General features: G+C 39.1%; 1 protein-coding gene and 1 long non-coding RNA gene across 30 annotated transcripts in view; one reads left to right on the top strand and one right to left on the bottom strand.

The window, feature by feature from the left end:
* The window catches only part of pcdh15a (protocadherin-related 15a), a 759,862-nt gene extending 739,806 nt beyond the window's left edge, over positions 1-20,056 (top strand). For 18 of the 29 annotated variants that reach the window (XR_012388488.1, XR_012388474.1, XR_012388475.1 and 15 more), the window contains 3 exons: positions 10,561-10,634; positions 16,348-16,459; positions 18,725-20,056. Coding sequence is in view for 2 of the 29 variants with exons in the window: in XM_017358710.4 (XP_017214199.1) it covers positions 10,561-10,634; positions 16,348-16,459; positions 18,725-19,285 (747 nt within the window). In the remaining 27 variants the exon portion in view is untranslated. Of the gene's footprint in view, positions 1-10,560; positions 10,635-16,347; positions 16,460-16,598; positions 18,360-18,724 lie in introns of all 29 variants that reach the window. The other 11 variants (XR_012388492.1, XR_012388485.1, XR_012388471.1 and 8 more) reach the window with 2 other exon arrangements.
* The window catches only part of LOC141377060 (uncharacterized), a 43,164-nt gene that overhangs the window by 12,702 nt on the left and 5,003 nt on the right, over positions 1-25,459 (bottom strand). Inside the window, exon 2 of the long non-coding RNA XR_012388919.1 lies at positions 10,702-10,910. This is a non-coding gene — a long non-coding RNA (uncharacterized lncRNA). The remainder of the gene's footprint in view (positions 1-10,701; positions 10,911-25,459) is intronic.

Here is a 25,459-nt window from a genome sequence, read left to right as displayed (position 1 = left end):
GTGAAAATCAGACATCATTCGACTCGACATGCTCTGCCGGATGTAATGAGACCAGTTTTATGAGTTTCGGACGAAAGGTTGAGATGTTATAAGCCAAAAAGCAAGTTTTTTATATCTCCGGACCACTAGGGGGCAGTGCGCCGAAACTCTGCCTGTAACCTCAGACCCTAGTTGTCATAACACACACCAAGTTTGGTGTGAATCGGTGAATGCGTTACGGAGATATCGTCTCAAGTCCATTTTCGCAAGTCCTTCGTTAAATTTGATCGCAAGTTAAACAAAAACGGTTGGTCTAATCAACTTGAATTCCATAACTTTTGGTTGGCATGGTCTGTAGATCATGTGATTCAATTTTGGTGAAAATCGGAGAAATGGCCTAGGACGAGTTCGATCAAATAGGTTTTTCGAAAAATTTAAAATAGCGCGAAAAAATTCATGACGGAAAATGACGTCATAGGGTACATTTGAATCGGACTGAGCCAAGGAATCAGAGAAAAAAAGAAATTTGATTGTAGCCCATTCGGTTCAAAAGTTATGATGATAAACGTATGTGAAAGTTTGGACAAGTGGTGGCGCTAGAGAGTTTGATTTTGAGACTTCATGTTTGGCCTGATTAATGTTAATACTGTCCTCTATCATTGTGCCAAATTATACAACTTTCCCGCATACGCCTATATGGGCTGCCATTCAAATCCGGCGGAAGAAACGGAAGAAGAATAATAATAATAATAAATATAGCTGCAAGCAGCAATTAAGGGGCCAAGCACTATTGGCCATAAGGTGGCGCTGCTCCAGACCTTTTTGAGTACTTTCAGGGCATGGGGTTGAAGATGCATACCATGTTTTGTAATGATATGTGAATGTGTTGGTAAAATATAGCATTTTTGGGCAAAAATCGAAATGGGCGACGCCCAAAATGGCTGACCTGTGAAAATCAGACATCATTCGACTCGGCATGCTCTGCCGGATGTAATGAGACCAGTTTCATGAGTTTCGGACGAAAGGTTGAGACGTTATAAGCCAAAAAGCAAGTTTTTAGTATCTCCGGACCACTAGAGGGCAGTGCGCTGAAACTCCGCAATTAACCTTAGACCCTAGTTGTCATAACACACACCAAGTTTGGTGTGAATCGGTGAATGCGTTACAGAGATATTGCCTCAAGTCCATTTTCGCAAGTTCTACGTTAAATTAGTTCGCAAGTTAAACAAAAACGGTTGGTCTAATCAACTTGAATTCCATAACTTTTGGTTGGCATGGTCAGTAGATCATGTGATTCAATTTTGGTAAAAATCGGAGACACGGCCTAGGACGAGTTCGATCAAATAGGTTTTTAGAAAAATTTAAAATAGCGCGAAAAAATTCATGACGGAAAATGACGTCATAGGGTGGGTTTGAATCGGACTGAGCCAAGGAATCAGAGGAAAAAAGAATTTTGATTGTAGCCCATTCGGTTCAAAAGTTATGATGATAAATGTATGTGAAAGTTTGGACAAGTGGTGGCGCTAGAGAGTTTGATTTTGAGACTTCATATTTGGCCTGATTAATGTTAATACTGGCCTCTATCATTGTGCCAGATGCATACCATGTTTTGTAATAATATGTGAATATGTTGGTAAAATATAGCATTTTTGGCCTAAAATCAAAATGGGCGACGCCCAAAATGGCTGACCTGTGAAAATCAGACATCATTTGACTCGACATGCTCTGCCGGATGTAATGAGACCAGTTTTATGAGTTTCGGACGAAAGGTTGAGATGTTATAAGCCAAAAAGCAAGTTTTTTATATCTCCGGACCACTAGGGGGCAGTGCGCCGAAACTCTGCCTGTAACCTCAGACCCTAGTTGTCATAACACACACCAAGTTTGGTGTGAATCGGTGAATGCGTTACGGAGATATCGTCTCAAGTCCATTTTTGCAAGTCCTTCGTTAAATTTGATCGCAAGTTAAACGAAAACGGTTGGTCAAATCAACTTGAATTCCATAACTTTTGGTTGGCATAGTCTGTAGATCATGTGATTCAATTTTGGTGAAAATCGAAGAAATGGCCTAGGACGAGTTCGATCAAATAGGTTTTTCGAAAATTTTAAAATAGCGCGAAAAAATTCATGACGGAAAATGACGTCATAGGGTGCATTTGAATCGGACTGAGCCAAGGAATCAGAGAAAAAAAGAAATTTGATTGTAGCCCATTCGGTTCAAAAGTTATGATGATAAACGTATGTGAAAGTTTGGACAAGTGGTGGCGCTAGAGAGTTTGATTTTGAGACTTCATGTTTGGTCTGATTAATGTTAATACTGTCCTCTATCATTGTGCCAAATTATACAACTTTCCCGCATACGCCTATATGGGCTGCCATTCAAATCCGGCGGAAGAAACGGAAGAAGAATAATAATAATAATAAATATAGCTGCAAGCAGCAATTAAGGGGCCAAGCACTATTGGCCATAAGGTGGCGCTTCTCCAGACGTTTTTGAGTACTTTCAGGGCATGGGGTTGAAGATGCATACCATGTTTTGTAATGATATGTGAATGTGTTGGTAAAATATAGCATTTTTGGCCAAAAATCGAAATGGGCGACGCCCAAAATGGCTGACCTGTAAAAATCAGACATCAATCGACTCGGCATGCTCTGCCGGATGTAATGAGACCAGTTTCATGAGTTTCGGACGAAAGGTTGAGACGTTATAAGCCAAAAAGCAAGTTTTTAGTATCTCCGGACCACTAGGGGGCAGTGCGCCGAAACTCCGCAATTAACCTTAGACCCTAGTTGTCATAACACCCACCAAGTTTGGTGTGAATCGGTGAATGCGTTACAGAGATATCGCCTCGAGTCCATTTTCACAAGTTCTACGTTAAATTAGTTCGCAAGTTAAACGAAAACGGTTGGTCTAATTAACTTGAATTCCATAACTTTTGGTTGGCATGGTCTGTAGATCATGTGATTCAATTTGGGTGAAAATCGGAGACACGGCCTAGGACGAGTTCGATCGAATAGGTTTTTCGAAAAATTTAAAATAGCGCAAAAAAATTCATGAAGGAAAATGACGTCATAGGGTGGGTTTGAATCGGACTGAGCCAAGGAATCAGAGGAAAAAAGAATTTTGATTGTAGCCCATTCGGTTCAAAAGTTATGATGATAAACGTATGTGAAAGTTTGGACAAGTGGTGGCGCTAGAGAGTTTGATTTTGAGACTTCATAATTGGCCTGATTAATGTTAATACTGGCCTCTATCATTGTGCCAAATTATACAACTTTCCCGCATACGCCTATATGGGCTGCCATTCAAATCCGGCGGAAGAAACGGAAGAAGAATAATAATAATAATAATAAGAACACTAACGAAAGCAATAGGTGCCTACGCACCTACGGTGCTTGGCCCCTAATAAGAACACTAACGAAAGCAATAGGTGCCTACGCACCTACGGTGCTTGGCCCCTAAATATAGCTGCAAGCAGCAATTAAGGGGCCAAGCACTTTTGACCAAAAGGTGGCGCTGCTCCAGACGTTTTTGAGTACTTTCAGGGCATGGGGTTGAAGATGAATATCATGTTTTGTAATGATATGTGAATGTGTTGGTAAAATATAGCATTTTTGGCCAAAAATCGAAATGGGCGACGCCCAAAATGGCTGACCTGTGAAAATCAGACATCATTCGACTCGACATGCTCTGCCGGATGTAATTAGACCAGTTTCATGAGTTTCGGACGAAAGGTTGAGACGTTATAAGCCAAAAAGCAAGTTTTTAGTATCTCCGGACCACTAGGGGGCAGTGCGCCGAAACTCCGCAATTAACCTTAGACCCTAGTTGTTATAACACACACCAAGTTTGGTGTGAATCTGTGAATGCGTTACGGAGATATCGCCTCAAGTCCATTTTCGCAAGTTCTTCGTTAAATTAGTTCGCAAGTTAAATGAAAACGGTTGGTCTAATCAACTTGAATTCCATAACTTTTGGTTGGCATGGTCTGTAGATCATGTGATTCAATTTTGGTGAAAATCGGAGACACGGCCTAGGACGAGTTCGATCAAATAGGTTTTTCGAAAAATGTAAAATAGCGCGAAAAAATTCATGACGGAAAATGACGTCATAGGGTGGGTTTGAATCGGACTGAGCCAAGGAATCAGAGGAAAAAAGAATTTTGATTGTAGCCCATTCGGTTCAAAAGTTATGATGATAAACATACATGAAAGTTTGGACAAGTGGTGGCGCTAGAGAGTTTGATTTTGAGACTTCATGTTTGGTCTGATTAATGTTAATACTGGCCTCTATCATTGTGCCAAATTATACAACTTTCCCGCATACGCCTATATGGGCTGCCATTCAAATCCGGCGGAAGAAACGGAAGAAGAATAATAATAATAATAAATATAGCTGCAAGCAGCAATTAAGGGGCCAAGCACTATTGGCCATAAGGTGGCGCTGCTCCAGACGTTTTTAAGTACTTTCAGGGCATGGGGTTGAAGATGCATACCATGTTTTGTAATGATATGTGAATGTGTTGGTAAAATATAGCATTTTTGGCCAAAAATCGAAATGGGCGACACCCAAAATGGCTGACCTGTGAAAATCAGACATCATTCGACTCGGCATGCTCTGCCGGATGTAATGAGACCAGTTTCATGAGTTTCGGACGAAAGGTTGAGACGTTATAAGCCAAAAAACAAGTTTTTAGTATCTCCGGACCACTAGAGGGCAGTGCGCCGAAACTCCGCAATTAACCTTAGACCCTAGTTGTCATAACACACACCAAGTTTGGTGTGAATCGGTGAATGCGTTACAGAGATATCGCCTCAAGTCCATTTTCGCAAGTTCTACGTTAAATTAGTTCGCAAGTTAAACGAAAACGGTTGGTCTAATCAACTTGAATTCCATAACTTTTGGTTGGCATGGTCTGTAGATCATGTGATTCAATTTTGGTAAAAATCGGAGACACGGCCTAGGACGAGTTCGATCAAATAGGTTTTTCGAAAAATTTAAAATAGCGCGAAAAAATTCATGACGGAAAATGACGTCATAGGGTGGGTTTGAATCATACTGAGCCAAGGAATCAGAGGAAAAAAGAATTTTGATTGTAGCCCATTCGGTTCAAAAGTTATGATGATAAATGTATGTGAAAGTTTGGACAAGTGGTGGCGCTAGAGAGTTTAATTTTGAGACTTCATATTTGGCCTGATTAATGTTAATACTGGCCTCTATCATTGTGCCAGATGCATACCATGTTTTGTAATAATATGTGAATATGTTGGTAAAATATAGCATTTTTGGTCTAAAATCAAAATGGGCGACGCCCAAAATGGCTGACCTGTGAAAATCAGACATCATTCGACTTGACATGCTCTGCCGGATGTAATGAGACCAGTTTTATGAGTTTCGGACGAAAGGTTGAGACGTTATAAGCCAAAAAGCAAGTTTTTTGTATCTCCGGACCACTAGGGGGCAGTGCGCCGAAACTCAGCAATTAACCTTAGACCCTAGTTGTCATAACACACACCAAGTTTGGTGTGAATCGGTGAATGCATTACAGAGATATCGCCTCAAGTCCATTTTCGCAAGTTCTTCGTTAAATTAGTTCGCAAGTTAAACAAAAACGGTTGGTCTAATCAACTTGAATTCCATAACTTTTGGTTGGCATGGTCTGTAGATCATGTGATTCAATTTTGGTGAAAATCGGAGACACGGCCTAGGACGAGTTCGATCAAATAGGTTTTTCGAAAAATTTAAAATAGCGCGAAAAAATTCATGACGGAAAATGACGTCATAGGGTGGGTTTGAATCGGACTGAGCCAAGGAATCAGAGGAAAAAAGAATTTTGATTGTAGCCCATTCGGTTCAAAAGTTATGATGATAAACATACGTGAAAGTTTGGACAAGTGGTGGCGCTAGAGAGTTTGATTTTGAGACTTCATGTTTGGTCTGATTAATGTTAATACTGGCCTCTATCATTGTGCCAAATTATACAACTTTCCCGCATACGCCTATATGGGCTGCCATTCAAATCCGGCGGAAGAAACGGAAGAAGAAGAAGAAGAAGAAGAAGAAGAATAATAATAATAATAATAATAAGAACACTAACGAAAGCAATAGGTGCCTACGCACCTACGGTGCTTGGCCCCTAATAAGAACACTAACGAAAGCAATAGGTGCCTACGCACCTACGGTGCTTGGCCCCTAATAAGAACACTAACGAAAGCAATAGGTGCCTACGCACCTACGGTGCTTGGCCCCTAAATATAGCTGCAAGCGGCAATTAAGGGGCCAAGCACTTTTGACCAAAAGGTGGCGCTGCTCCAGACGTTTTTGAGTACTTTCAGGGCATGGGGTTGAAGATGAATATCATGTTTTGTAATGATATGTGAATGTGTTGGTAAAATATAGCATTTTTGGCCAAAAATCGAAATGGGCGACGCCCAAAATGGCTGACCTGTGAAAATCAGACATCATTCGACTCGACATGCTCTGCCGGATGTAATTAGACCAGTTTCATGAGTTTCGGACGAAAGGTTGAGACGTTATAAGCCAAAAAGCAAGTTTTTAGTATCTCCGGACCACTAGGGGGCAGTGCGCCGAAACTCCGCAATTAACCTTAGACCCTAGTTGTTATAACACACACCAAGTTTGGTGTGAATCTGTGAATGCGTTACGGAGATATCGCCTCAAGTCCATTTTCGCAAGTTCTTCGTTAAATTAGTTCGCAAGTTAAATGAAAACGGTTGGTCTAATCAACTTGAATTCCATAACTTTTGGTTGGCATGGTCTGTAGATCATGTGATTCAATTTTGGTGAAAATCGGAGACACGGCCTAGGACGAGTTCGATCAAATAGGTTTTTCGAAAAATGTAAAATAGCGCGAAAAAATTCATGACGGAAAATGACGTCATAGGGTGGGTTTGAATCGGACTGAGCCAAGGAATCAGAGGAAAAAAGAATTTTGATTGTAGCCCATTCGGTTCAAAAGTTATGATGATAAACATACATGAAAGTTTGGACAAGTGGTGGCGCTAGAGAGTTTGATTTTGAGACTTCATGTTTGGTCTGATTAATGTTAATACTGGCCTCTATCATTGTGCCAAATTATACAACTTTCCCGCATACGCCTATATGGGCTGCCATTCAAATCCGGCGGAAGAAACGGAAAAAGAAGAAGAAGAATAATAATAATAAATATAGCTGCAAGCAGCAATTAAGGGGCCAAGCACTATTGGCCACAAGGTGGCGCTGCTCCAGACGTTTTTGAGTACTTTCAGGGCATGGGGTTGAAGATGCATACCATGTTTTGTAATGATATGTGAATGTGTTGGTAAAATATAGCATTTTTTGCCAAAATTGAAATGGGCGACGCCCAAAATGGCTGACCTGTGAAAATCAGACATCATTCGACTCGGCATGCTCTGCCGGATGTAATGAGACCAGTTTCATGAGTTTCGGACGAAAGGTTGAGACGTTATAAGCCAAAAAGCAAGTTTTTTGTATCTCCGGACCACTAGGGGGCAGTGCGACGAAACTCCGCAATTAACCTTAGACCCTAGTTGTCATAACACATACCAAGTTTGGTGTGAATCGGTGAATGCGTTACAGAGATATCGCCTCAAGTCCATTTTCGCAAGTTTTACGTTAAATTAGTTCGCAAGTTAAACGAAAACGGTTGGTCTAATCAACTTGAATTCCATAACTTTTGGTTGGCATGGTCTGTAGATCATGTGATTCAATTTTGGTGTAAATCGGAGACACGGCCTAGGACGAGTTCGATCAAATAGGTTTTTCGAAAAATTTAAAATAGCGCGAAAAAATTCATGACGGAAAATGGCGTCATAGGGTGGGTTTGAATCGGACTGAGCCAAGGAATCAGAGGAAAAAAGAATTTTGATTGTAGCCCATTTGGTTCAAAAGTTATGATGATAAACATACGTGAAAGTTTGGACAAGTGGTGGCGCTAGAGAGTTTGATTTTGAGACTTCATAATTGGCCTGATTAATGTTAATACTGGCCTCTATCAATATGCCAAATTATACAACTTTCCCGCATACGCCTATATGGGCTGCCATTCAAATCCGGCGGAAGAAACGGAAGAAGAATAATAATAATAATAATAAGAACACTAACGAAAGCAATAGGTGCCTACGCACCTACGGTGCTTGGCCCCTAATAATAATAAGAACACTAACGAAAGCAATAGGTGCCTACGCACCTACGGTGCTTGGCCCCTAATAATAATAAGAACACTAACGAAAGCAATAGGTGCCTACGCACCTACGGTGCTTGGCCCCTAATGACATTGATATTTGGTTAATTTTAGGCTGTGTTGTAAAGTGACTTGGAAACATACAACGTCATGGCAACATCCTAAAACAACGTCATATTGACGTCAAATACCGACATTAATTCGTCAGGTGTGGCAACCAAAATCCATCATCTGTTAGGCGTCATAGTGGTAACGTCCACCCAACATCAAGATGTAACATCATTAGACGTTGATATTTGGTTGATTAAAGGTTGTGTTGGAAAGTGACCAAAATCCAACATCTAGCCAATATCTTAACCCAATATCATATTGACGTCAAATACTGACATTAATTCGACAGGTATGGCAACCAAAAGTCTGATAGACATCGTAGTGGTAACGTCCACACAAAGTCATGCTCAAACATTATTAGACGTTGATATTTTTTAGTTTTTAGGTTGGAAAGTAACCAAAATGTAACATCTGTCTGATGTTGGACATTGATGTCAGTCTGATGTTGGGTTCTGACGTCAACCCGATTTTCATTTCCAAACAAAATGCAACGTCTCACGATGTTAGGGTACAATGTCAATTTGATGTCATATATATATTGAAGAACTCTAAAATAGCTTTCATGGTTTCCACAAAAACAAAATCTAAAATATTTAGCAGCACAACTATGTTCAGCATTAATACCAATAATAAATGTTTGGTGCTTGTGCTAGATCCAAAGGATTGTGCAACACTGACTGGAGTAGAGCTGGAGTATACTGGAGTAGACTGGAGTATAAGTGCATAAATAATGACATAAAAAATGTAAAATGTTTATAAAGCAACCTAGCTGACACACAACATCAAAAGATGTTAATATTAGGCTGGATTTCCTTGGCCAGCGTCTAAGGACAATGTTATTTTGACGTCCAATAACGACGTGAAATGGTGTGGATATTTGGTTGATTTTAGGTTGTGTTGGTGACCAAAATCCAACGTCAAGCCAACATCTTAAACCAACATCATATTGACATCAAATACTGACATTTATTTGTCAGGTATGAAAACCAAAATCCACCGTATTATAGATGTCATATTGGTATTGGTATCCACACAACGTCGAGCTGTAACATCATTAGACGCTGATATTTTGTTGTTTTTAAGTTGCTTTTAAAATAACCAAAATTTAGTGTCTGTCTGACGTTGGACATTGACGTTGTTGAGTTCTGACATTAACCTGATTTTCATTTCTGAACAAAATGCAACGTCTCACGATGTTGGGATACAATGTCAATTGAGCGTCATGTTGATGTTCTATGCCTGCTGGGAATTTTTTTTTAAATATTATTTAAAATTAAATATTTAAAATAATCAAAACAAGGATTTTAAAAAAATGAATGAATAAATACTTTTTAAAAATGTATCAAAGAACTCTAAAATAACTTTCATGGTTTCCACAAAAAAAAAAAAAAAATTTAGCTGCAAAATTATGTTCTGCATTAATAATAATAAGAAATTACAAAACCTGAACAATTAGTAAAGGATTGTGTAGCAATCAGTAAGGATTTTCAAACCTAATAAAGTAGAAAAGTAGAAACAGTGTTTTAAAAATCAAAAATACTGTTGCATAATCTCACTGTATTTATTTTATTGCTTTATTGCATTTTTGATCAAACAAAACATCAATTTTTGAGTGAAACATTGGTGAGCTTCTTGTTTTGTTAAAATCTTCTAACAACAAACCTAATTTAAGTGTGGACCAGAAGAGTTATTGATTGGATAGTAAACTGTGTACCAAGTGGGGGAATAAAGGTTTCAGAAATCTATTTGTGTGCATAATTACTGTACTTAAGTCCATAATTCATGACTTTAAAAAGAAAGTAAAACGTTAATTAAGTAAGTTTATTTAATCAAGAAAAAGATTTGTATTTTGTTTTTATTTATTTATTTAAATAAACACTTTTGTATGTATCAAAAAACTCTAAAATAAGTTTCATGGTTTCCACCAAAAAAAAGCAGCTCAACTATGTGTGGCATTAATAATAATAAGAAATGTTTGGTGCTTGATCACAAAACCTGAACATTTTGTAAAGAAATTTGTAACACTGACTTTCACTTCATTTATTTTATTGCTGTATTGCATTCTTGATCGAGCAAACATCACGTTTGATGATTGAAACATATTGGCAAACTTCATTTTTGAATCTATTTAAATCTTCTAACACCAAACCTAATTTAAGTGTGGACCAGAAGAGTTATTGATTAAATAGTAAACTGTGCATCAAACCCTAACTAGTTTTAGCAGCCTGAGTAAAGTCTAACATCTGTCTTCATGTTTGTTTTTCAGGCTCTCTCCATGGAATCAGGTATCGACCCTGGACAGGATTACTACACCCAAGACTACTATGGCTACGATCAAGGGTGGGTTTCAAACTAAATACTAAGTGTGTATTTCTTAAACAGAGTTTGTGTGTTGCAGATCCTTTACCTTCTTTTGAAAGCAAACGCAAACTGTGTAATTTCTTCCCACTTAGCTCCCTTCCTCTCAGTCTCTCCTTCTGTTTTCAATCATCCTATCCTTGATCACTTCTATTTCTCTTCTGTCTCCATTCCAATTTTCGCAATCGTTTTGATGACAGCAAGACACCTGAGCCCAAAACAATTCAACCAGACATAGGCATTCCATGTGGTTTCAGGCTAAAGAAAAGAGGCCTGCAGTGGATACAATACATTAACTGAACATCTCATGTGTGCAGACAGAAGGAGATAGCAGAAGAGAAAGAAAGAAGGTGTAAACAGTTGAAATTGACACGTACTGTACCACCGCAACAGCTTTACCCTCAGAACAGATGCTGTTGCAAATGTTGAACTGCTCGGTTTAACGTCAGCTCTTCTGAGGAGATGCTGGAAGCTTTGATGAGATTAATGTGCCCTCACCTCCACACAGTCGTCTTTAGATAAGCTCGGAGGATTCATTAAGACGTGAGGCGCATGTAAGACTCGCAGACCGGAGTTCAGACTCAAGTGTAATGGCATCCTCTATTAGGTTTGGTAGAGTAATTTGATTTTTCGAGGGAGCGAAGCAGCAGATGGTTTTAGGAGTTCTGTGGTGCGCTGAAGGTTTGCTCTGAGTGCCACTGAACATACGATGCACTACAAGATCAAGACGTCAAAATTTCTAATGACAGACGTCTTGAGGTTAACACTTTAATTCCGATATACCGCCCATGGTACATAGCATGATTTAAGGGGTAACTTCGCTAAATATAACGACTCCCCACAAAAGACTAAACATGTCATATATGTTTTAAAAGCTGAGATTCCAACACAATCTCACGGCAATTCGTAACTTTTTTCATTTAGTGGCTAATTCGTATGAATTCATACGATTTAATTCGTACAATTTAGTACGATTTGCTCGTCCCCCAATGACGGTTAGGGTTAGGGGTGGGGTTAGGTGCCATGCCTCCTTTTTAAAATCGTACCATTTCTAACAACTGAACTCATACGAATTCGTACAAATTAGCCACTAAACTGGCAAAATGTAAAATACTTACGTTTACTCGTGAGATCGGGCTAATTCCTGTGATTAAAACGATTCCAACCATTTTAAGACACAATGTACACAGCTGACACAATTAGTGTCTTTGTCAAACTGCCAACATCCGAAGAAACAACAACAAGACTGAAGATGCTCACGATTCATGCCTCTTGTCTGTCCACAGATCCATGACATCTGGACAAACAAGGTGTAATTACACTGCAAAGGGTCCAGCCAATCCAATTCAGTGAAATGTTTAGTCCACTAGACATTAACAAGTCGATAAACATCCACGGAATGCACTGATTTCCTCTCAAACTAGATGCCGGAGTAATCAAATCTATAAATCTAATCTATGTGTTCGGTAGTGTAGCGTATTTTCAGATATAAACATTGCTGATTTTTAGAAATCAAAATGGCAGCTGTCCTTTGCCTATTTAATTGACAGCTTATGCCTAGTTCAGACTGCGAGATTTTAGCCCCAATTTTGGCTCGCCGACAAGTTTTGAGAAATCGCCGACAAATGCCTGAAATCCCAGGCAAATCGCTGCTCGTGCACGTGAGTGACAATCACACAGTATGAACGATCAAAGACGCGATCTGAGAGAATCGCCGATGAGTCGCCGATGCCTGTGAGATATTTGGCGTGCTGAATATCTGGAGCTGTCGGCGATTCAAATCATGCTGTGTGAATTAAGTTTTGACTGAAAATAACATCAGCCATCACCTACAGCCAATGAGAGAGCAGCTTTCACTTGTGTGTGCGTGTGTGTATGTCTGCTGCAGGCCAGCGGGAGGCTGGGGGACCCACGAAATGGAGGGAAAACTAGTGGAGGTTTGACAGGACTCAGGACCAACCGTGTCTGTTTGACGTTTTATACAGAAAGACATTAGTTTATTATCAACGTTGAGGAGAAATGGCTAATTCCCCTTCTTTCTCATTATGTAGTTAATAACAAAAGATATACTACCTGTTTTTGGCTGTGAGACGTAGTTTGGACGAAGTTGTCGGCGATTCTCCCTATAGTAAAATCATGCAATGTGAATGTCCATGTCGCCGAACCATCTTGCAGTGTAAATGAAGCAGCGACGAAACGCCAGCCCAGATAGTCATGCAGTGTGAAAACATTTGTGACACGACTAGTTGGAAAATCATGCAGTCTGAACTCGGCATTATGCGAACAAATAGTTGCTTCTAAGAGGTGTCAATACCTATCAACATCCAAAGAGTGTCCAGGATGAGAGATGGTCCCGCCCTCGCTTTGAAAGTCAATAGAGTGACCCAATTACAAATGACTTTGAAAAACACTGCCTTATCTGACAGCCAATATGCATCTGAAAATATTGATATGCAGCTTTAGTGTGTGTGTCCGTGCATAAAAAGCATCGCGAGAGTTTACATTTACAAGTTGATTGGAGGTGAAAACGGCAAAGAAAGTGAGCAAAACAAAAGATATTTACATTAGATGTCGCCTACGCTGTTGTCTGTTGGAAGAATGCGTGAATAGAGCTGCCATTTTAGTCGAGGGTAGCGCTCCTTTGAAATGAATGTAAAACTAAGGTGTAGTGACGGACTAGCCATCCGGAGCCATAGATATATGCACATATATACATGTATCTATGATCAAGATTTTTCCTGGTGGTCAGTATGTACATAAAGGCACAGGCACTGTTATGTTATCAGGCACCCTTGTAAGTTACTTCAAGATGTCCGCGGGATCTTAAAAAGTACTAAAAGTTGATAAATCAATTTTGAAAAAATTAAGGCCCTTAAAATGTTTGAATAAATCAAGATTTTTACGAGGTCTTAAATTTTGTTCAAGCGTTATCCAAAGTGTTTGACTCCAAAAATGCATAAATATATTTATTTTCCTCAATTGGTTCGTGCCGGGTGCGTCCAGCTAAGCTCCTCTATCCGGGTGATGTCATGTAATTCGTGACAAACGTAGGAAGGTGATGTGACTCTCTTCACATATAGAGAAACCATAAAGCAGGGCTATTCAATTGGCGGCCAAATAGTGTAACCAAGACATCAAAAATAAATTTTGTTCAGTCGAAAAACAGTTGCTATAATTATGAAGTGACGTGCATCTGTTCAATACAACATGAGCTGCAGTTGAAGGCTGCGCAGAATGTGAGTAACCTGACATTGAGGCGAGTCGCGCAAGTGGCGGCCGAAAACATTTGGATACTTAAGCTTAAAGGCTTCTCAACGCTGTGTTTCTGTAGCACGGAATGAAACTGCTGCACCAAAACAAAGTTATGCCACCTGTGCGCTAGTTTAAAGTTCTAAGCTTATACATGTAGCATATGTAGCTACACCAAGGCTAATACGCACTCACACTGGCTTAACTATAGCAGCAGGCCATTCACATATCGCATCTTAACACAAAAGTTTGTAACATACAAGAACGTAAAAAACTAAATCTTACCTACGAAATGTTACGCCTTTATACTTTGTTTATTTTGTTTGCTCGTTACTACATCCATACACATACAAAGTCCAGCATCTTCACATTGGCTTTAGTCTTGACTAGTGCAGTTGCATGACTTCTGTCCAGGGAGCACTGTACAAATGTGGTGGTGCTATTGACGCATACTCAGGGTCCGTATGTGATATATAGTGTAAATATCTATGCAATTTAGTTATCTAAGCTTAAAGTGCTCCCGCCAAACCCAGAGAATGAAGTAAAAAAAAATGGTAGAACTCAACTGTTTAACTCTAATGCCGAGTTCAGACTGCATGATTTTCAAACTAGTCGTGTCACAGATATTTTCACACTGCATGACTATCTGGGCTAGCGTTTCGTCGCTGCTTTTGTTTACACTGCAAGATGGTTCGGCGACATGGACATTCACATTGCATGACTTTACTATAGGGAGAATCGCTGACAACTTCATAATGAGAAAGAAGCCTTTAATGGGGTAGAACATGTACATGTTTGCTCACCTGGGTTTAAAGGGAATTAGCCATTTCTCCTCAACTTAAGTTGATAATAAACTAATTTCTTTCTGTATGAAACGTCAAACAGACACGGTTGCTCCTGAGTCCTGTCAAACCTCCACTAGTTTTTCCTCCATTTCGTGGGTCCAAATAAACCGAAAAAGAGCACTTTTAACTTCTCCCCTAGCCTCCCGCTGGCCTGCAGCAGTTATACACACACGCACACACAAGTGAAAGCTGCTCTCTCATTGGCTGTAGGCGATGGCTGATGTTATTTTCAGTCAAAACTCAATTCACACGGCATGATTTGAATCGCCGACAGCTCCAGATATTTAGCACGCCAAATATCTCAAAGGCATCGGCGACTCATCGGCGATTCTCTCAGATCGCGTCTTTGATCGTTCATACTGTGTGATTGTCACTCATGTACACGAGCAGCGATTTGCCTGTGATTTCAGGCATTTGTCGGCGATTTCTCAAAACCTGTCGGTGAGCCAAAATCGGGGCTAAAATCTCGCAGTCTGAACTAGGCATAAGGGAGTTTTTTTTTTTTTTTTTTTCAAAGTGGATTGTTTCTTTAATAATTTATAGTTTTAGTCCTTAGCTCAATCCAGCAATCCAAACATTAAAATGCACAATGTAGAAAACTGATGATCCAAAAACACCTGCTGATCTCAAAATTAATTGTAGAACAAAGATTTGTTCTGTAGTACAAAGAAACGTTTGATCCTCAGCTCAATCCAGCTTTCCAGTCACCAGAATGCACAATTTAAAACAAGATGGGATGCAAAAACACCTGTTCACCTAGTTATTAATCTTAGCACAAAACAGAACAAAGATACTTTTAGCGATTTTTAAAAACTGAGCAATGCTGAAAGAGAATTTTTTATCTGATTGTACCCTCTGAATATCAAGGTTTTGTTTGTCCATAGTCAAGGCCCTGGAGAAAGAAGGATGGCTTTGATTCCACAGACATCAAGGGAGAGAGTGGGGAAGATAAATGTTGCACTTCTGTCAGGCTGAACTGCACCTGCTATCAGTGAGGCCCGGCCGGCTGAAGATCCAGGGCTATTTAGAGAGCTTAGGAATCTTTAATGGGGGTTTAGCCTTTAATCCTCGGATCACAGGGGCTATTTGTCCTGCGTGGGTGGAGCAGCACATGGGCTGATGTTGATTGCAAGTGTAATGAGGCATCTCCTTTTGCATTTCCTTTCTTGAATAAGTGATCATATTTTCCAACCTGTTGAAGCTCCCTAAATAATCTGAATTTACATTTTTATTTGAATTTCTTCTGCTCATGCCATGCATTAATTTTCCTGTTCCTTATTGCTTGACAGATATCACCGAAATAGATGCCTTGAAAAACCATACCTTTCTCTGGAATTGCCCTAAATAGAAAAAAAGTTATAGCCAAATGTGTTTTGAGCTTGGAATTGAAGTTCTTGTTCCTGGATTAGGTAGCAAGCGGGATGAAAGTTGCTTTGAAATTGTTTTAGAAGCACTGAAGTTTATGCAAAACTTTATTCGATACTTTTTGGATAGCTATAAACCTTGGTTAAGGCTGCTGAAATGTTTTTTGAAGCAAGTGTAATATTTCCCTGCACACACAAAAAGTTAAAATGCTGCATTATTCTGTTTGCTACATCCAGATTTGATCCCTATCCACCTTATGGCAGCCGCAGGAGGCTGATCACTCCGATGTATGATGAGTATGGAGAGGCCTTTATGGAGGATGAAGGTTATTACTATGGTGGCCCAGAGGTAATGTTACACATTCATTTACAAACATCTTGACGTCATTTTTTTTTTTTCACTGATCATGTAATATAAGGCATGGCCATTTAATTCTTACTAACCTATAATTAATGAGATTGCTTTAAAGGAAATGATATCCAAACAGGGTAGGGGAAGAGGTCGAGGTGGGCGAGGGAGAGGTCGAGGACGTGGAAAGCGTGTGGAATTCCAGGAATTCCCACCAGAGGATGAGATTGAAGAGGAAGAGCCTGAGATTCCTGCTGAGGAGCCAGTTGAAGCTGAACCTGGAGAATCCAAAGCTGCGAAAAAGCTGAAGTCTGTCATGAAGCTCAGTAAGTTGCTTGCCGCTGGGAAGAAAACTGAAGCTCCCTCCCCATGGAAGAAGGCCAGGATTTTCCCAATGATGTTTGGTAAAGGAAAGAAAGACAAAGATTATGCCAAGCTAACTTCTGCACGTCGTATCGGTAGTCAAGAGAGCCTGACGGGTGGGCAGAGTATTGATTCCCTTGAAGGCGTGTCCCCTGCCAGGAGTCGACTTGGGAAAGTACTGAAGCGTATTAATATTGCAAACAAGCTGCAGCTTAGGAGGAAATCACAGAGCAGCATTAGCCGAAGCTCTGTGAGTGATAAAGATGAGTCTGCAGCTGAGTCAGAGAAATCGAAAGTGTCTATCAGTGTCAGTGAGCCAGAGGCCAGTGGGAGCGGATCAGAAGCAGAGAGCAGAAAGAAAGGCTCGGATGAGGAGTCTTCTGAGAGGAGTAGTGTAGCAGGCTCAACTGATGATAAGGATTATCTGAAAGTGGATCTGGACCGAGACGATGCCAATGAGAGTACTGTTGATTCTGAATCCGAACCAGAAGAACCCGACGAATCTGACGCCGAGAGTAAGTCTAAATCTGGCACTGAAAAGTCTGGAACAGAAGCATCTGAGAAGGAATCCGAAACCGAGAAAGATTCTGGTTCAGAGGAGGAATCTGGCTCTGAAGAAGAGTCTGGGTCTGGAAAGTCCTCAGGATCAGGAAAAGAGTCTGGGTCTGGGACTGAAAAATCAGGAACTGAGGAAGAATCCAGTGCTGAGAGGAGTTCTGCCACAGAAAAGGAGTCTGAGGAAGAATCTGAAGAAGAGTCTAAAGGATCTGAAGAGTCAGGATCAGGATCAGCTCGGTCATCAGTGAAATCATCCCGGACTGAGGGTTCAAGTGCAGGAGCACGGAGCAGCAGAGGTGGCAGTGGTTCTGCTAGTGAAAGTGGCAGTGGATCTGGTGGCAGCTCTAAGGGGTCTTCAGCCCGGTCTTCAGTAAAGTCATCAGTGTCTGCTGAGGAAAGCAGTGGCGAGAAAGAGTCAGTGAGTGGATCTGAAGAGGCATCTGAGACAGAAAAGAGCGGATCTGCTGCATCAGACGATGCTGGGTCAGATGCCGTTTCAGTGTCTGGCAGTGAGAGAAGCTCCACAAGCTCCAGATCAGCAGGAGGAAGCCGTCGCTCTCGCAAGAGCATCATTACCCGATCATCACAGGACACGATTGATGAAGAGAGCGAGGAGGAAGAGGCCGAGGCCTCTGAAGAAGAACAAGAAGAGGAGGAGGAGGATGAAACAGCTGAAAGCAGGGAGTCAGCCAGTGAGATGAGTGATGGATCAATGTCAAGGAGATCAAGCGTGACCTCAGCACCTGAAAGTCAAGGTACGCCATACGAGAGCAGTGTGGTGGAAAGCTCAGATGAAGCATTTGGAGGACTCTCGCCCATCGCAGAGGAGGATGAGGATGCTGTAACATCTGGCAGTGGCTCTGGATCTGAGAGCAGATCAGTACGTCGCTCACAGCAGTCAGGAACCGAAGGAACAACCGAAATAACAGATGCTGAATCTGAATCAGGAGATTCCACAGCATTCTAAGAAAAACACCAAGTAAGACTTAACTGCTGTCTGTCCTGGAGTGGAGTGATTATTTTTCAGTCTTTTCTCTTTTCCGACTGCATGGAAGTGATGTGCATCTGGAATTTCTTCACTTGAGTGAACCAACATTACCATCATCCTTGAAATGTTTCTTTGTGGGTTTACTTACTTGTTATGATCTCTCACTTTCCTTTCCCCAAAACAGTATCCTAGTGTGTGGCTTTATATGATATTGAGGTGGTCTCTGAGGAGTTTGTTGACCTCTATCTGTTACTAAATCTATATGTGTTGATTCGACTTTGTTTTCAATTCCTCATCTAGTAGAAAGTGTATATTGATGGTTGATTGACTTAATAATGTTTCTGTCTAATCTCTAGGTTGACAAAAAGAAGCGAATCAAGCTTATCCTGGACCGAGAACATGACGCGACTTCAACAGGAGAGGACAGTGGGCCGGACATCCAGCGCAATCGCATACCCAACGTCAGCAGTCACAGTAACATCAACGGATCAGTATACCTAGCCCAAAATGGTACAATCATCCGAACACGAAGGCCCCCTTATGCCAACAATTTAAAACTGGGCTCACCAACACGATTAGGAAAACAGTTTAAAAAACTAGACAAGCTAGGAGTCACACATGAGGAGCATTTACCTTTAAATGGAACAGAAGACAATGGGCCTACTATTGGCACCACCACTGCCCATTCCTATATGACTGATCACAACCTCAACTCCAAAGAGTGCAGTGTGAAGGGTCCCAACTGCATAGGGCCCAAATCCAACATCGATAAAGCCCGTTTGGAGCAGGAGTCCTCTGTGGACAATGGGGAGGTTAAAGAGTCGGTCGAGTCTCCATGTGAGCAAACACTGTCTGATGAAGAGGAGCTCTGGATGGGACCCTGGAACAGCTTACACATACCAATGACAAAACTCTGATTTCTAGTTTTGCTAATGCTGACGGTACTCTTTCTATTTCTTTTCTTAGTGTCTTTTCTATGTTTTATTTGGATTCTGATCTGTTCTGTTGTACACACACACAATAGATGCCGACTAAGAAATGTGATTCTCTTATAAAGAATAATGTTTAGCTTTTTTGTTTTCTTGTTTGTTTGTTTTCCATGCAGATAACTATATTTCACTTCGTATTGTTGTGTCAGATCAGCTGTTGTGGAAGATAGGGCTATTCTGTGCAAATTTTTTTGCCTCAAGTCAAGCGTTTTTTAAAATATATAAACTGTAATATCAAAACTAGTTATCAGATATGGTTTCACAAACAAATAATATTAAGAAAAATGTAGCTGATTTAAACAGTTTAGAAAGCGTGTCCTTTACAGCTTTGATTGAAGAGTATTTTTTATAAATGACTCCTGCAACCGTTGTCGAGAAAACTAAAAGTCGGTATAACCAGTGATGGCTGCTACACTGAATTTTTGTAATGGATGTATTTTTTACATTGAGAATATATATATATGGTTGTAATGGCCCTGATTTTTTGAAAAGATATTTACATAGATATATAAATGTATACCTAAGTATAACATACAGTATATGTATTTTGATAACTTTCTGTTTGTTTGTTTTTGTTCTCATTACTTTTTATCAAAAGAATTGATCAGGTTTTCCTCACTTTTTTACACCAATCAGATAGTTTGAAGCTTTGATTTATTATTATCATTATCATGAATAAAAATGTGAACATAATCCAAACATGTTTGTCAATAAATTGACCATTAGCAGATGTTTTCTATGTTAGGGAACTATCATACATCTGGCGCAAGACATGTTTGGCGTGATTTGTTGCTATTTTCAGACCAGCGCAACTGTAATTTTCACGCTTTGCACCACGTTGTTTAAATAGCAAATACATTTGTGCCACTTTGTGAACTCATTTGTGTGGTGGTCTAAAAAAGGAGATGTGTAAAGCGCATTGTTGGCACGTTGCTATTTTGATCTGAAGACTGCGCCACTGACCAAATGAAAGCTGGTCTAAAGTCCAGCGCAGAGTGCGTTAATTGGGAATCCAAACGCTTACACATTGCTTAAGACACAAAGGATGTACAGCAATACACAAATAACTTCAAGTATGAAAAAATACTAAAAGATTTAAAATGTTACAAAAAATTATTATTTTTTACATAAATATAAAAACCACGGCCTTCATGCCTTCTTCATATTGGGAGGCTTTTCTCAGTTTATTCCAACACAATCTCACGGCAAATCGTAACTTTTTAATTTAGTGGCTAATTCGTACGAATTCGTACGATCTAATTCGTACATTTTAGTACGATTTGCTCATCCCCCAATGATGGTTGGGTTTAGGGGTGGGGTTAGGTGCCACGCCTCCTTTTTAAAATCGTACAATTTCTAACGACTGAACTCGTACGAATTCTTACAAATTAGCCACTAAACTGCCAAAACGTAAAATACTTACGTTTTCTCGTGAGATCAGGCTGTTTATTCATGACAACTTGCTTTTGTATAATGTAATTATTATTAGCAGTATTATTTATTATATGCATATTTATATTTGTTTTAATAAAAACAAGTTTAGATTTGTCCACCTGTCGGGTTTTGAAGACATATGCATCACCATATGGGCCATAAGAAAAGGACGTGTGTTTGGATAACTCACACTTCATTATTATTGTTCATTTATTAGTTTGCTGGAAATTAGAACTGAATTTAGAAATAATTTTGAAAGAAATCTTTGCTCTTAACAAACAAAATTCAATTTGTAGGCTAATGGATGTCTTCAGTGTAGTGTGTACAACACTGTTTTCTTATCCATGAAAGTAAAAGAGTAAAAGTAAAGAGAAAGTAAAGAGGCCGAATGGAGGAGGATCATTCTTTATCCTCACGCAGCAGATGGTCTGTTTAACTGTTTTTGTCACTAGTGAAGCGTTCAGTTTTTCCACTTATAAGGTCCACCATGTAAATAGCAAATGTGCCATGGCGTGATGCAGCTGACTCTTAAAGGGAATGGGAGATAAGATTGGTTTAATTCACGTTATGCTCAAAACACACCCAGAAGTCATTAAGAGAACAAGCGCAACCCTGTTAGACCATGCGCCGGGGCGCAGAACGTATTTTTCAATCCTTAAAATAGCTAAAGTGGATTCGAACATGCTCTTAATGCTTTTACGCCATGCACTTTAAACTTTGCACCTAGATCATTAAAATAGAGCCCTTAAAGTTCATCTGGTAAAATATCGCTGCAATGTCTCCATAAAGTGTTTTATATTTGTACATATTGACCTGCTGTGCTTTACTGAACAGGATATACAAGTATAACTGAGACTGTCAGAAGAGAAGTATATATACACAGAGGCTTTCTGAGGTGAATCGCTAACACCAAATATCAGTCATTTTCCAAGCAATCTCTCATCTGTCTATCAAAAGCTGATGCTCTGTCAGATATGAATATTTGTCCATCCAGATTATTACGGCTGTCTTGGAAAAAGAGGCAGCTGTCTCTGAAAACTGAGCTCTAGAATGTTTTTGATTTGACAACATTTTTGTGTACAGTAATAACAGCTATTAACTGTAATCATCGTGACTATACAAAAGCTTCTTCTCGTCTTTTAATTTGCTGGACAAGCAGCGAAACAGTGCTATTATTTAGCTTTTAAACATTTATTTTATTCTTTCATTCATTTTATAAGGCTGTTTTAACCCACAGTTCCAGATACATCAGTGTGTCTATAGCTACATTTGAGTTCTTGTTTACCTGCAATCAAGTAAAAAAGGTTTTATGTGATTACAGCCTGCTTGTTTAGTTGATGTTTTTCTAAATTACTTGCCATCCATTTTCACTATTTTGACATTTGATGTTTAATTATTTGCAGAACGTTTTTAACGTGTTGTGATTGTTTGACCTCAAGCAAATACGGATACTGTGTGAGTGCATTCATCTACATTGACCAGCAGAGGGAGACACACTATTTACCCATTCACACTGCTGCAAATTACACAGAAAACCCAGAGTCTGATGTGCCTTACAGAATATACATCTTAAAGGAAAACAAGACCTCCTATTAAAACCATATTTAGCGTTTATTGAGTTTTCATTATAATTAATGTTGAATTCTAGGTTGAATCTTATTCAATACTTTGCAGTATACACTCTGTACTGCTTGCAGTTTATGATATGTGAATCGATATGCATATTTAATAATACTAATTTCTTATGTTGTCACATGACTTTGCTTGTTATACTGAAAAAATGGATGTTTGATTTACATTGATGCAGTTTACAGTCAGAAGGTTCTAGAGAATTCCAAATAAATTAAACAAATGGCAGGTAACAACACTGAGTTGAACGTGATATTTTAGAGCATTAGACCTTTATATTAGATTATTAAACATTATTTTAGTTCAAAAATGTCATTTAATACATTCCATTCAATTATTGTGAAAACATCATTTATTACATTAAATATTGTTTTATCATTCAGGGTTTCACCAAGTTGAATTTAAGAAATTTTTAAGACCATTATGAATGAATATTTAGACATATACAGGACTAAATGCTAAGGATTTTTTTGAATATTCCAGTTGGAAAGGATTTTCACTTGCCCTATCAAAAGTGATCATGTTACAACATTTAAAGATACATTATTACATTAATAATAATTTAATAATAAAAATCTAGGTCAGGACAGTATCCTCAGCAGGAAATAAACATTTAAACAAAAAACTGTAAGGAAAGTAATTAAATGCTATTTTTAAATGAAAAGTTTCAAGTTTTATTGAGATGGATTGTTGGTGATTGTATGAGTGTTAATGGCCAGATTGGGTAGCTACATAAACAAAGGAAAATTAAGACCTGGTAAAGAAGATTTAAGACCAACAACAACATTTCAGTAGATTTAAGACTTTTTAAGACCTAAAATTATCTTTTGAGATTTAAGACATGTTAAGACTTTTTAAGACCTCGCAGACACCCTGTTCATTATGTGAATGTTAGCAGAAAAATTCAAAGTTTTTTTTTTTTTGTTATGAAAATATTACAAGAATGTTACATTAAACACCTTTTTTATACCTAGTTTGAACGTTGGCCATGGTTATGTGCCCGCTAGAGGAATGTTTCGTTCTAGCATTTTCTAAATGTTACATATGCTTACTATTTTTTACCAACATTTAAACCAAATTTAGATTAAAACTTTGTTTTCCATTGCTATTGTAAAATTAATTTTACTTCAGCTTAGTCCCTTATTTATCAGGGGTCGCCACAGTGGAATGAATCACCAACTATTCCAGCATATGTTTTAAGCTGTGGATGCCCTTCCAACTGCAACCCAGTACACGCTAACATTCTCTCTCTCACACACACACACACACACACACACACACACACACACACACACATTCTAATTGGCACTATGGCCAATTTAGCTTATTCAATTCACCTAGCGCATGTCTTTGAACTATGGTGGAGACCGGAGCACCCAAAGGAAACCTATGTAAACACGGGGAGAACATGCAAACTCCACACAGAAATGCAAACTGACCCAGATGGGACTCAAACCAGTGACCTTCTTGCTATAAGGTGACAGTACTAACCACTGAGCCACTGTACCACCCTAGTTAAAATTATTGTTAGGTTTAAGAATGCCATATCAAATATATAAATAAAAAACTTTCAAACACATTATTGTAAGAAAGAAATGTGCATTGAAATGCTCTCTGTTCGCTGGGATTAAACTGCAAATAAAAATGTGAAATTTATTCTGTTATTACAGTCATGTTCACTTTTAAACTCAGGCATGTAGATAAGGGGGTTCGGAAGACCCACCCCTCACTGACAAAGGTCCAGTATTTACCCCATTCGTGAGCTAAATTGTCCTATTTTGACTGCTATTCCATTATAAATAGTGAAAATCAAAAACCATTTAAGACTAAGCCCAACCCTCTGTTGGCTATCGCTTCGGTGCGACTTCAGCTAATCAGATTTGGCCAATGCTAACAAATATTATAATTTTAAAGAAAACATTTTACGGATAACTTTTATTCTTAATCTTGGTGTCACACTGTTAGACAAGGAAGACAAGGAGGGTTATGGGATGTGACACTGAAACAAAAATGAGGAACTACAAGGTGTGAATCACCAAAAGTGGCCCATATTGAAATTGATTTGAATACTATTGGCTATTGTTATTATCCATTAATTTTCAAATGTACTTTTTCTTTACAAGAGAGGCTAGAAATATTGTGATCATTATTATTATTATTATTATTATTATTGTTATTATTATGTTTTAATTATTGTTATTATTCGATTGGCCAAATTCTGACTGAGGACAGTTGAATGTGCTGGCCAGTTTGTTATTTCCCTAATAAATAAAATAGACTACAATTTGTAATTTAAACCTTTAACAAATTCCTATTTTTCCTCTAATAATACATGATGTAACAAATATGTATTTTAAAAATAAGTATTATTTCATATTACTTCATTTTAAATCTTTAGGAAATATATTTATAAGATCAAAAACTGGATATGATGACCATCCCACAAGCTAATTCAGCTAACAATAATGCTTAACATGTCGACCTAAATTTGGTACTTAAATTTAGCGTATAAGCGTCAGGTTGGCGCAGTGGGTAGCATGATCGTCTCACAGCAAGAAGGTTGCTGGTTTGAGCCCCAGCTAGATCAGTAGGCATTTCTGTGTGGAGTTTGCTTGTTCTCCCTGGTGTTGGCTTGGGTTTGCTCCAAGTGCTCCAGTTTCCCCACAGCCCAAAGACATGCGGGACAGGTGAATTAAATAAACTAAATTAAGTAGTCTATATGTGTGTGGATGCAAGAGTGATGTGTTGCGGCTGGAAGGGCATCCGCTGCGTTAAACATATTCTGGATAAGTTGGCAGTTAATTCCGCTGTGGCGACCTCAGATTAATAAAGGAACTAAGCCAAAAAGAAAATGGATGAGAGAATGAGCCGTATAACTGCAAAAAGGTCAACGTTTTGAGAAAAAAAAGAACCACCCCTTTAACCAGGCTGGCTACGGGCCTGAAATGTCTTAAGACTTGTTTTTATATTCAGTGTTTTGGTCATCTGATGAATGCAGTACTGGTCCACCTGTCCTACAGTATGTATTCCTCCTGCTCA

The sequence above is a fragment of the Danio rerio genome, chromosome 13 (assembly GCF_049306965.1).
Source record: "Danio rerio strain Tuebingen ecotype United States chromosome 13, GRCz12tu, whole genome shotgun sequence".
Lineage (NCBI taxonomy): Eukaryota > Metazoa > Chordata > Actinopteri > Cypriniformes > Danionidae > Danio > Danio rerio.
Note: the sequence above shows the minus strand (reverse complement) of the source record. Positions and strands in the feature narration are given on the sequence as shown.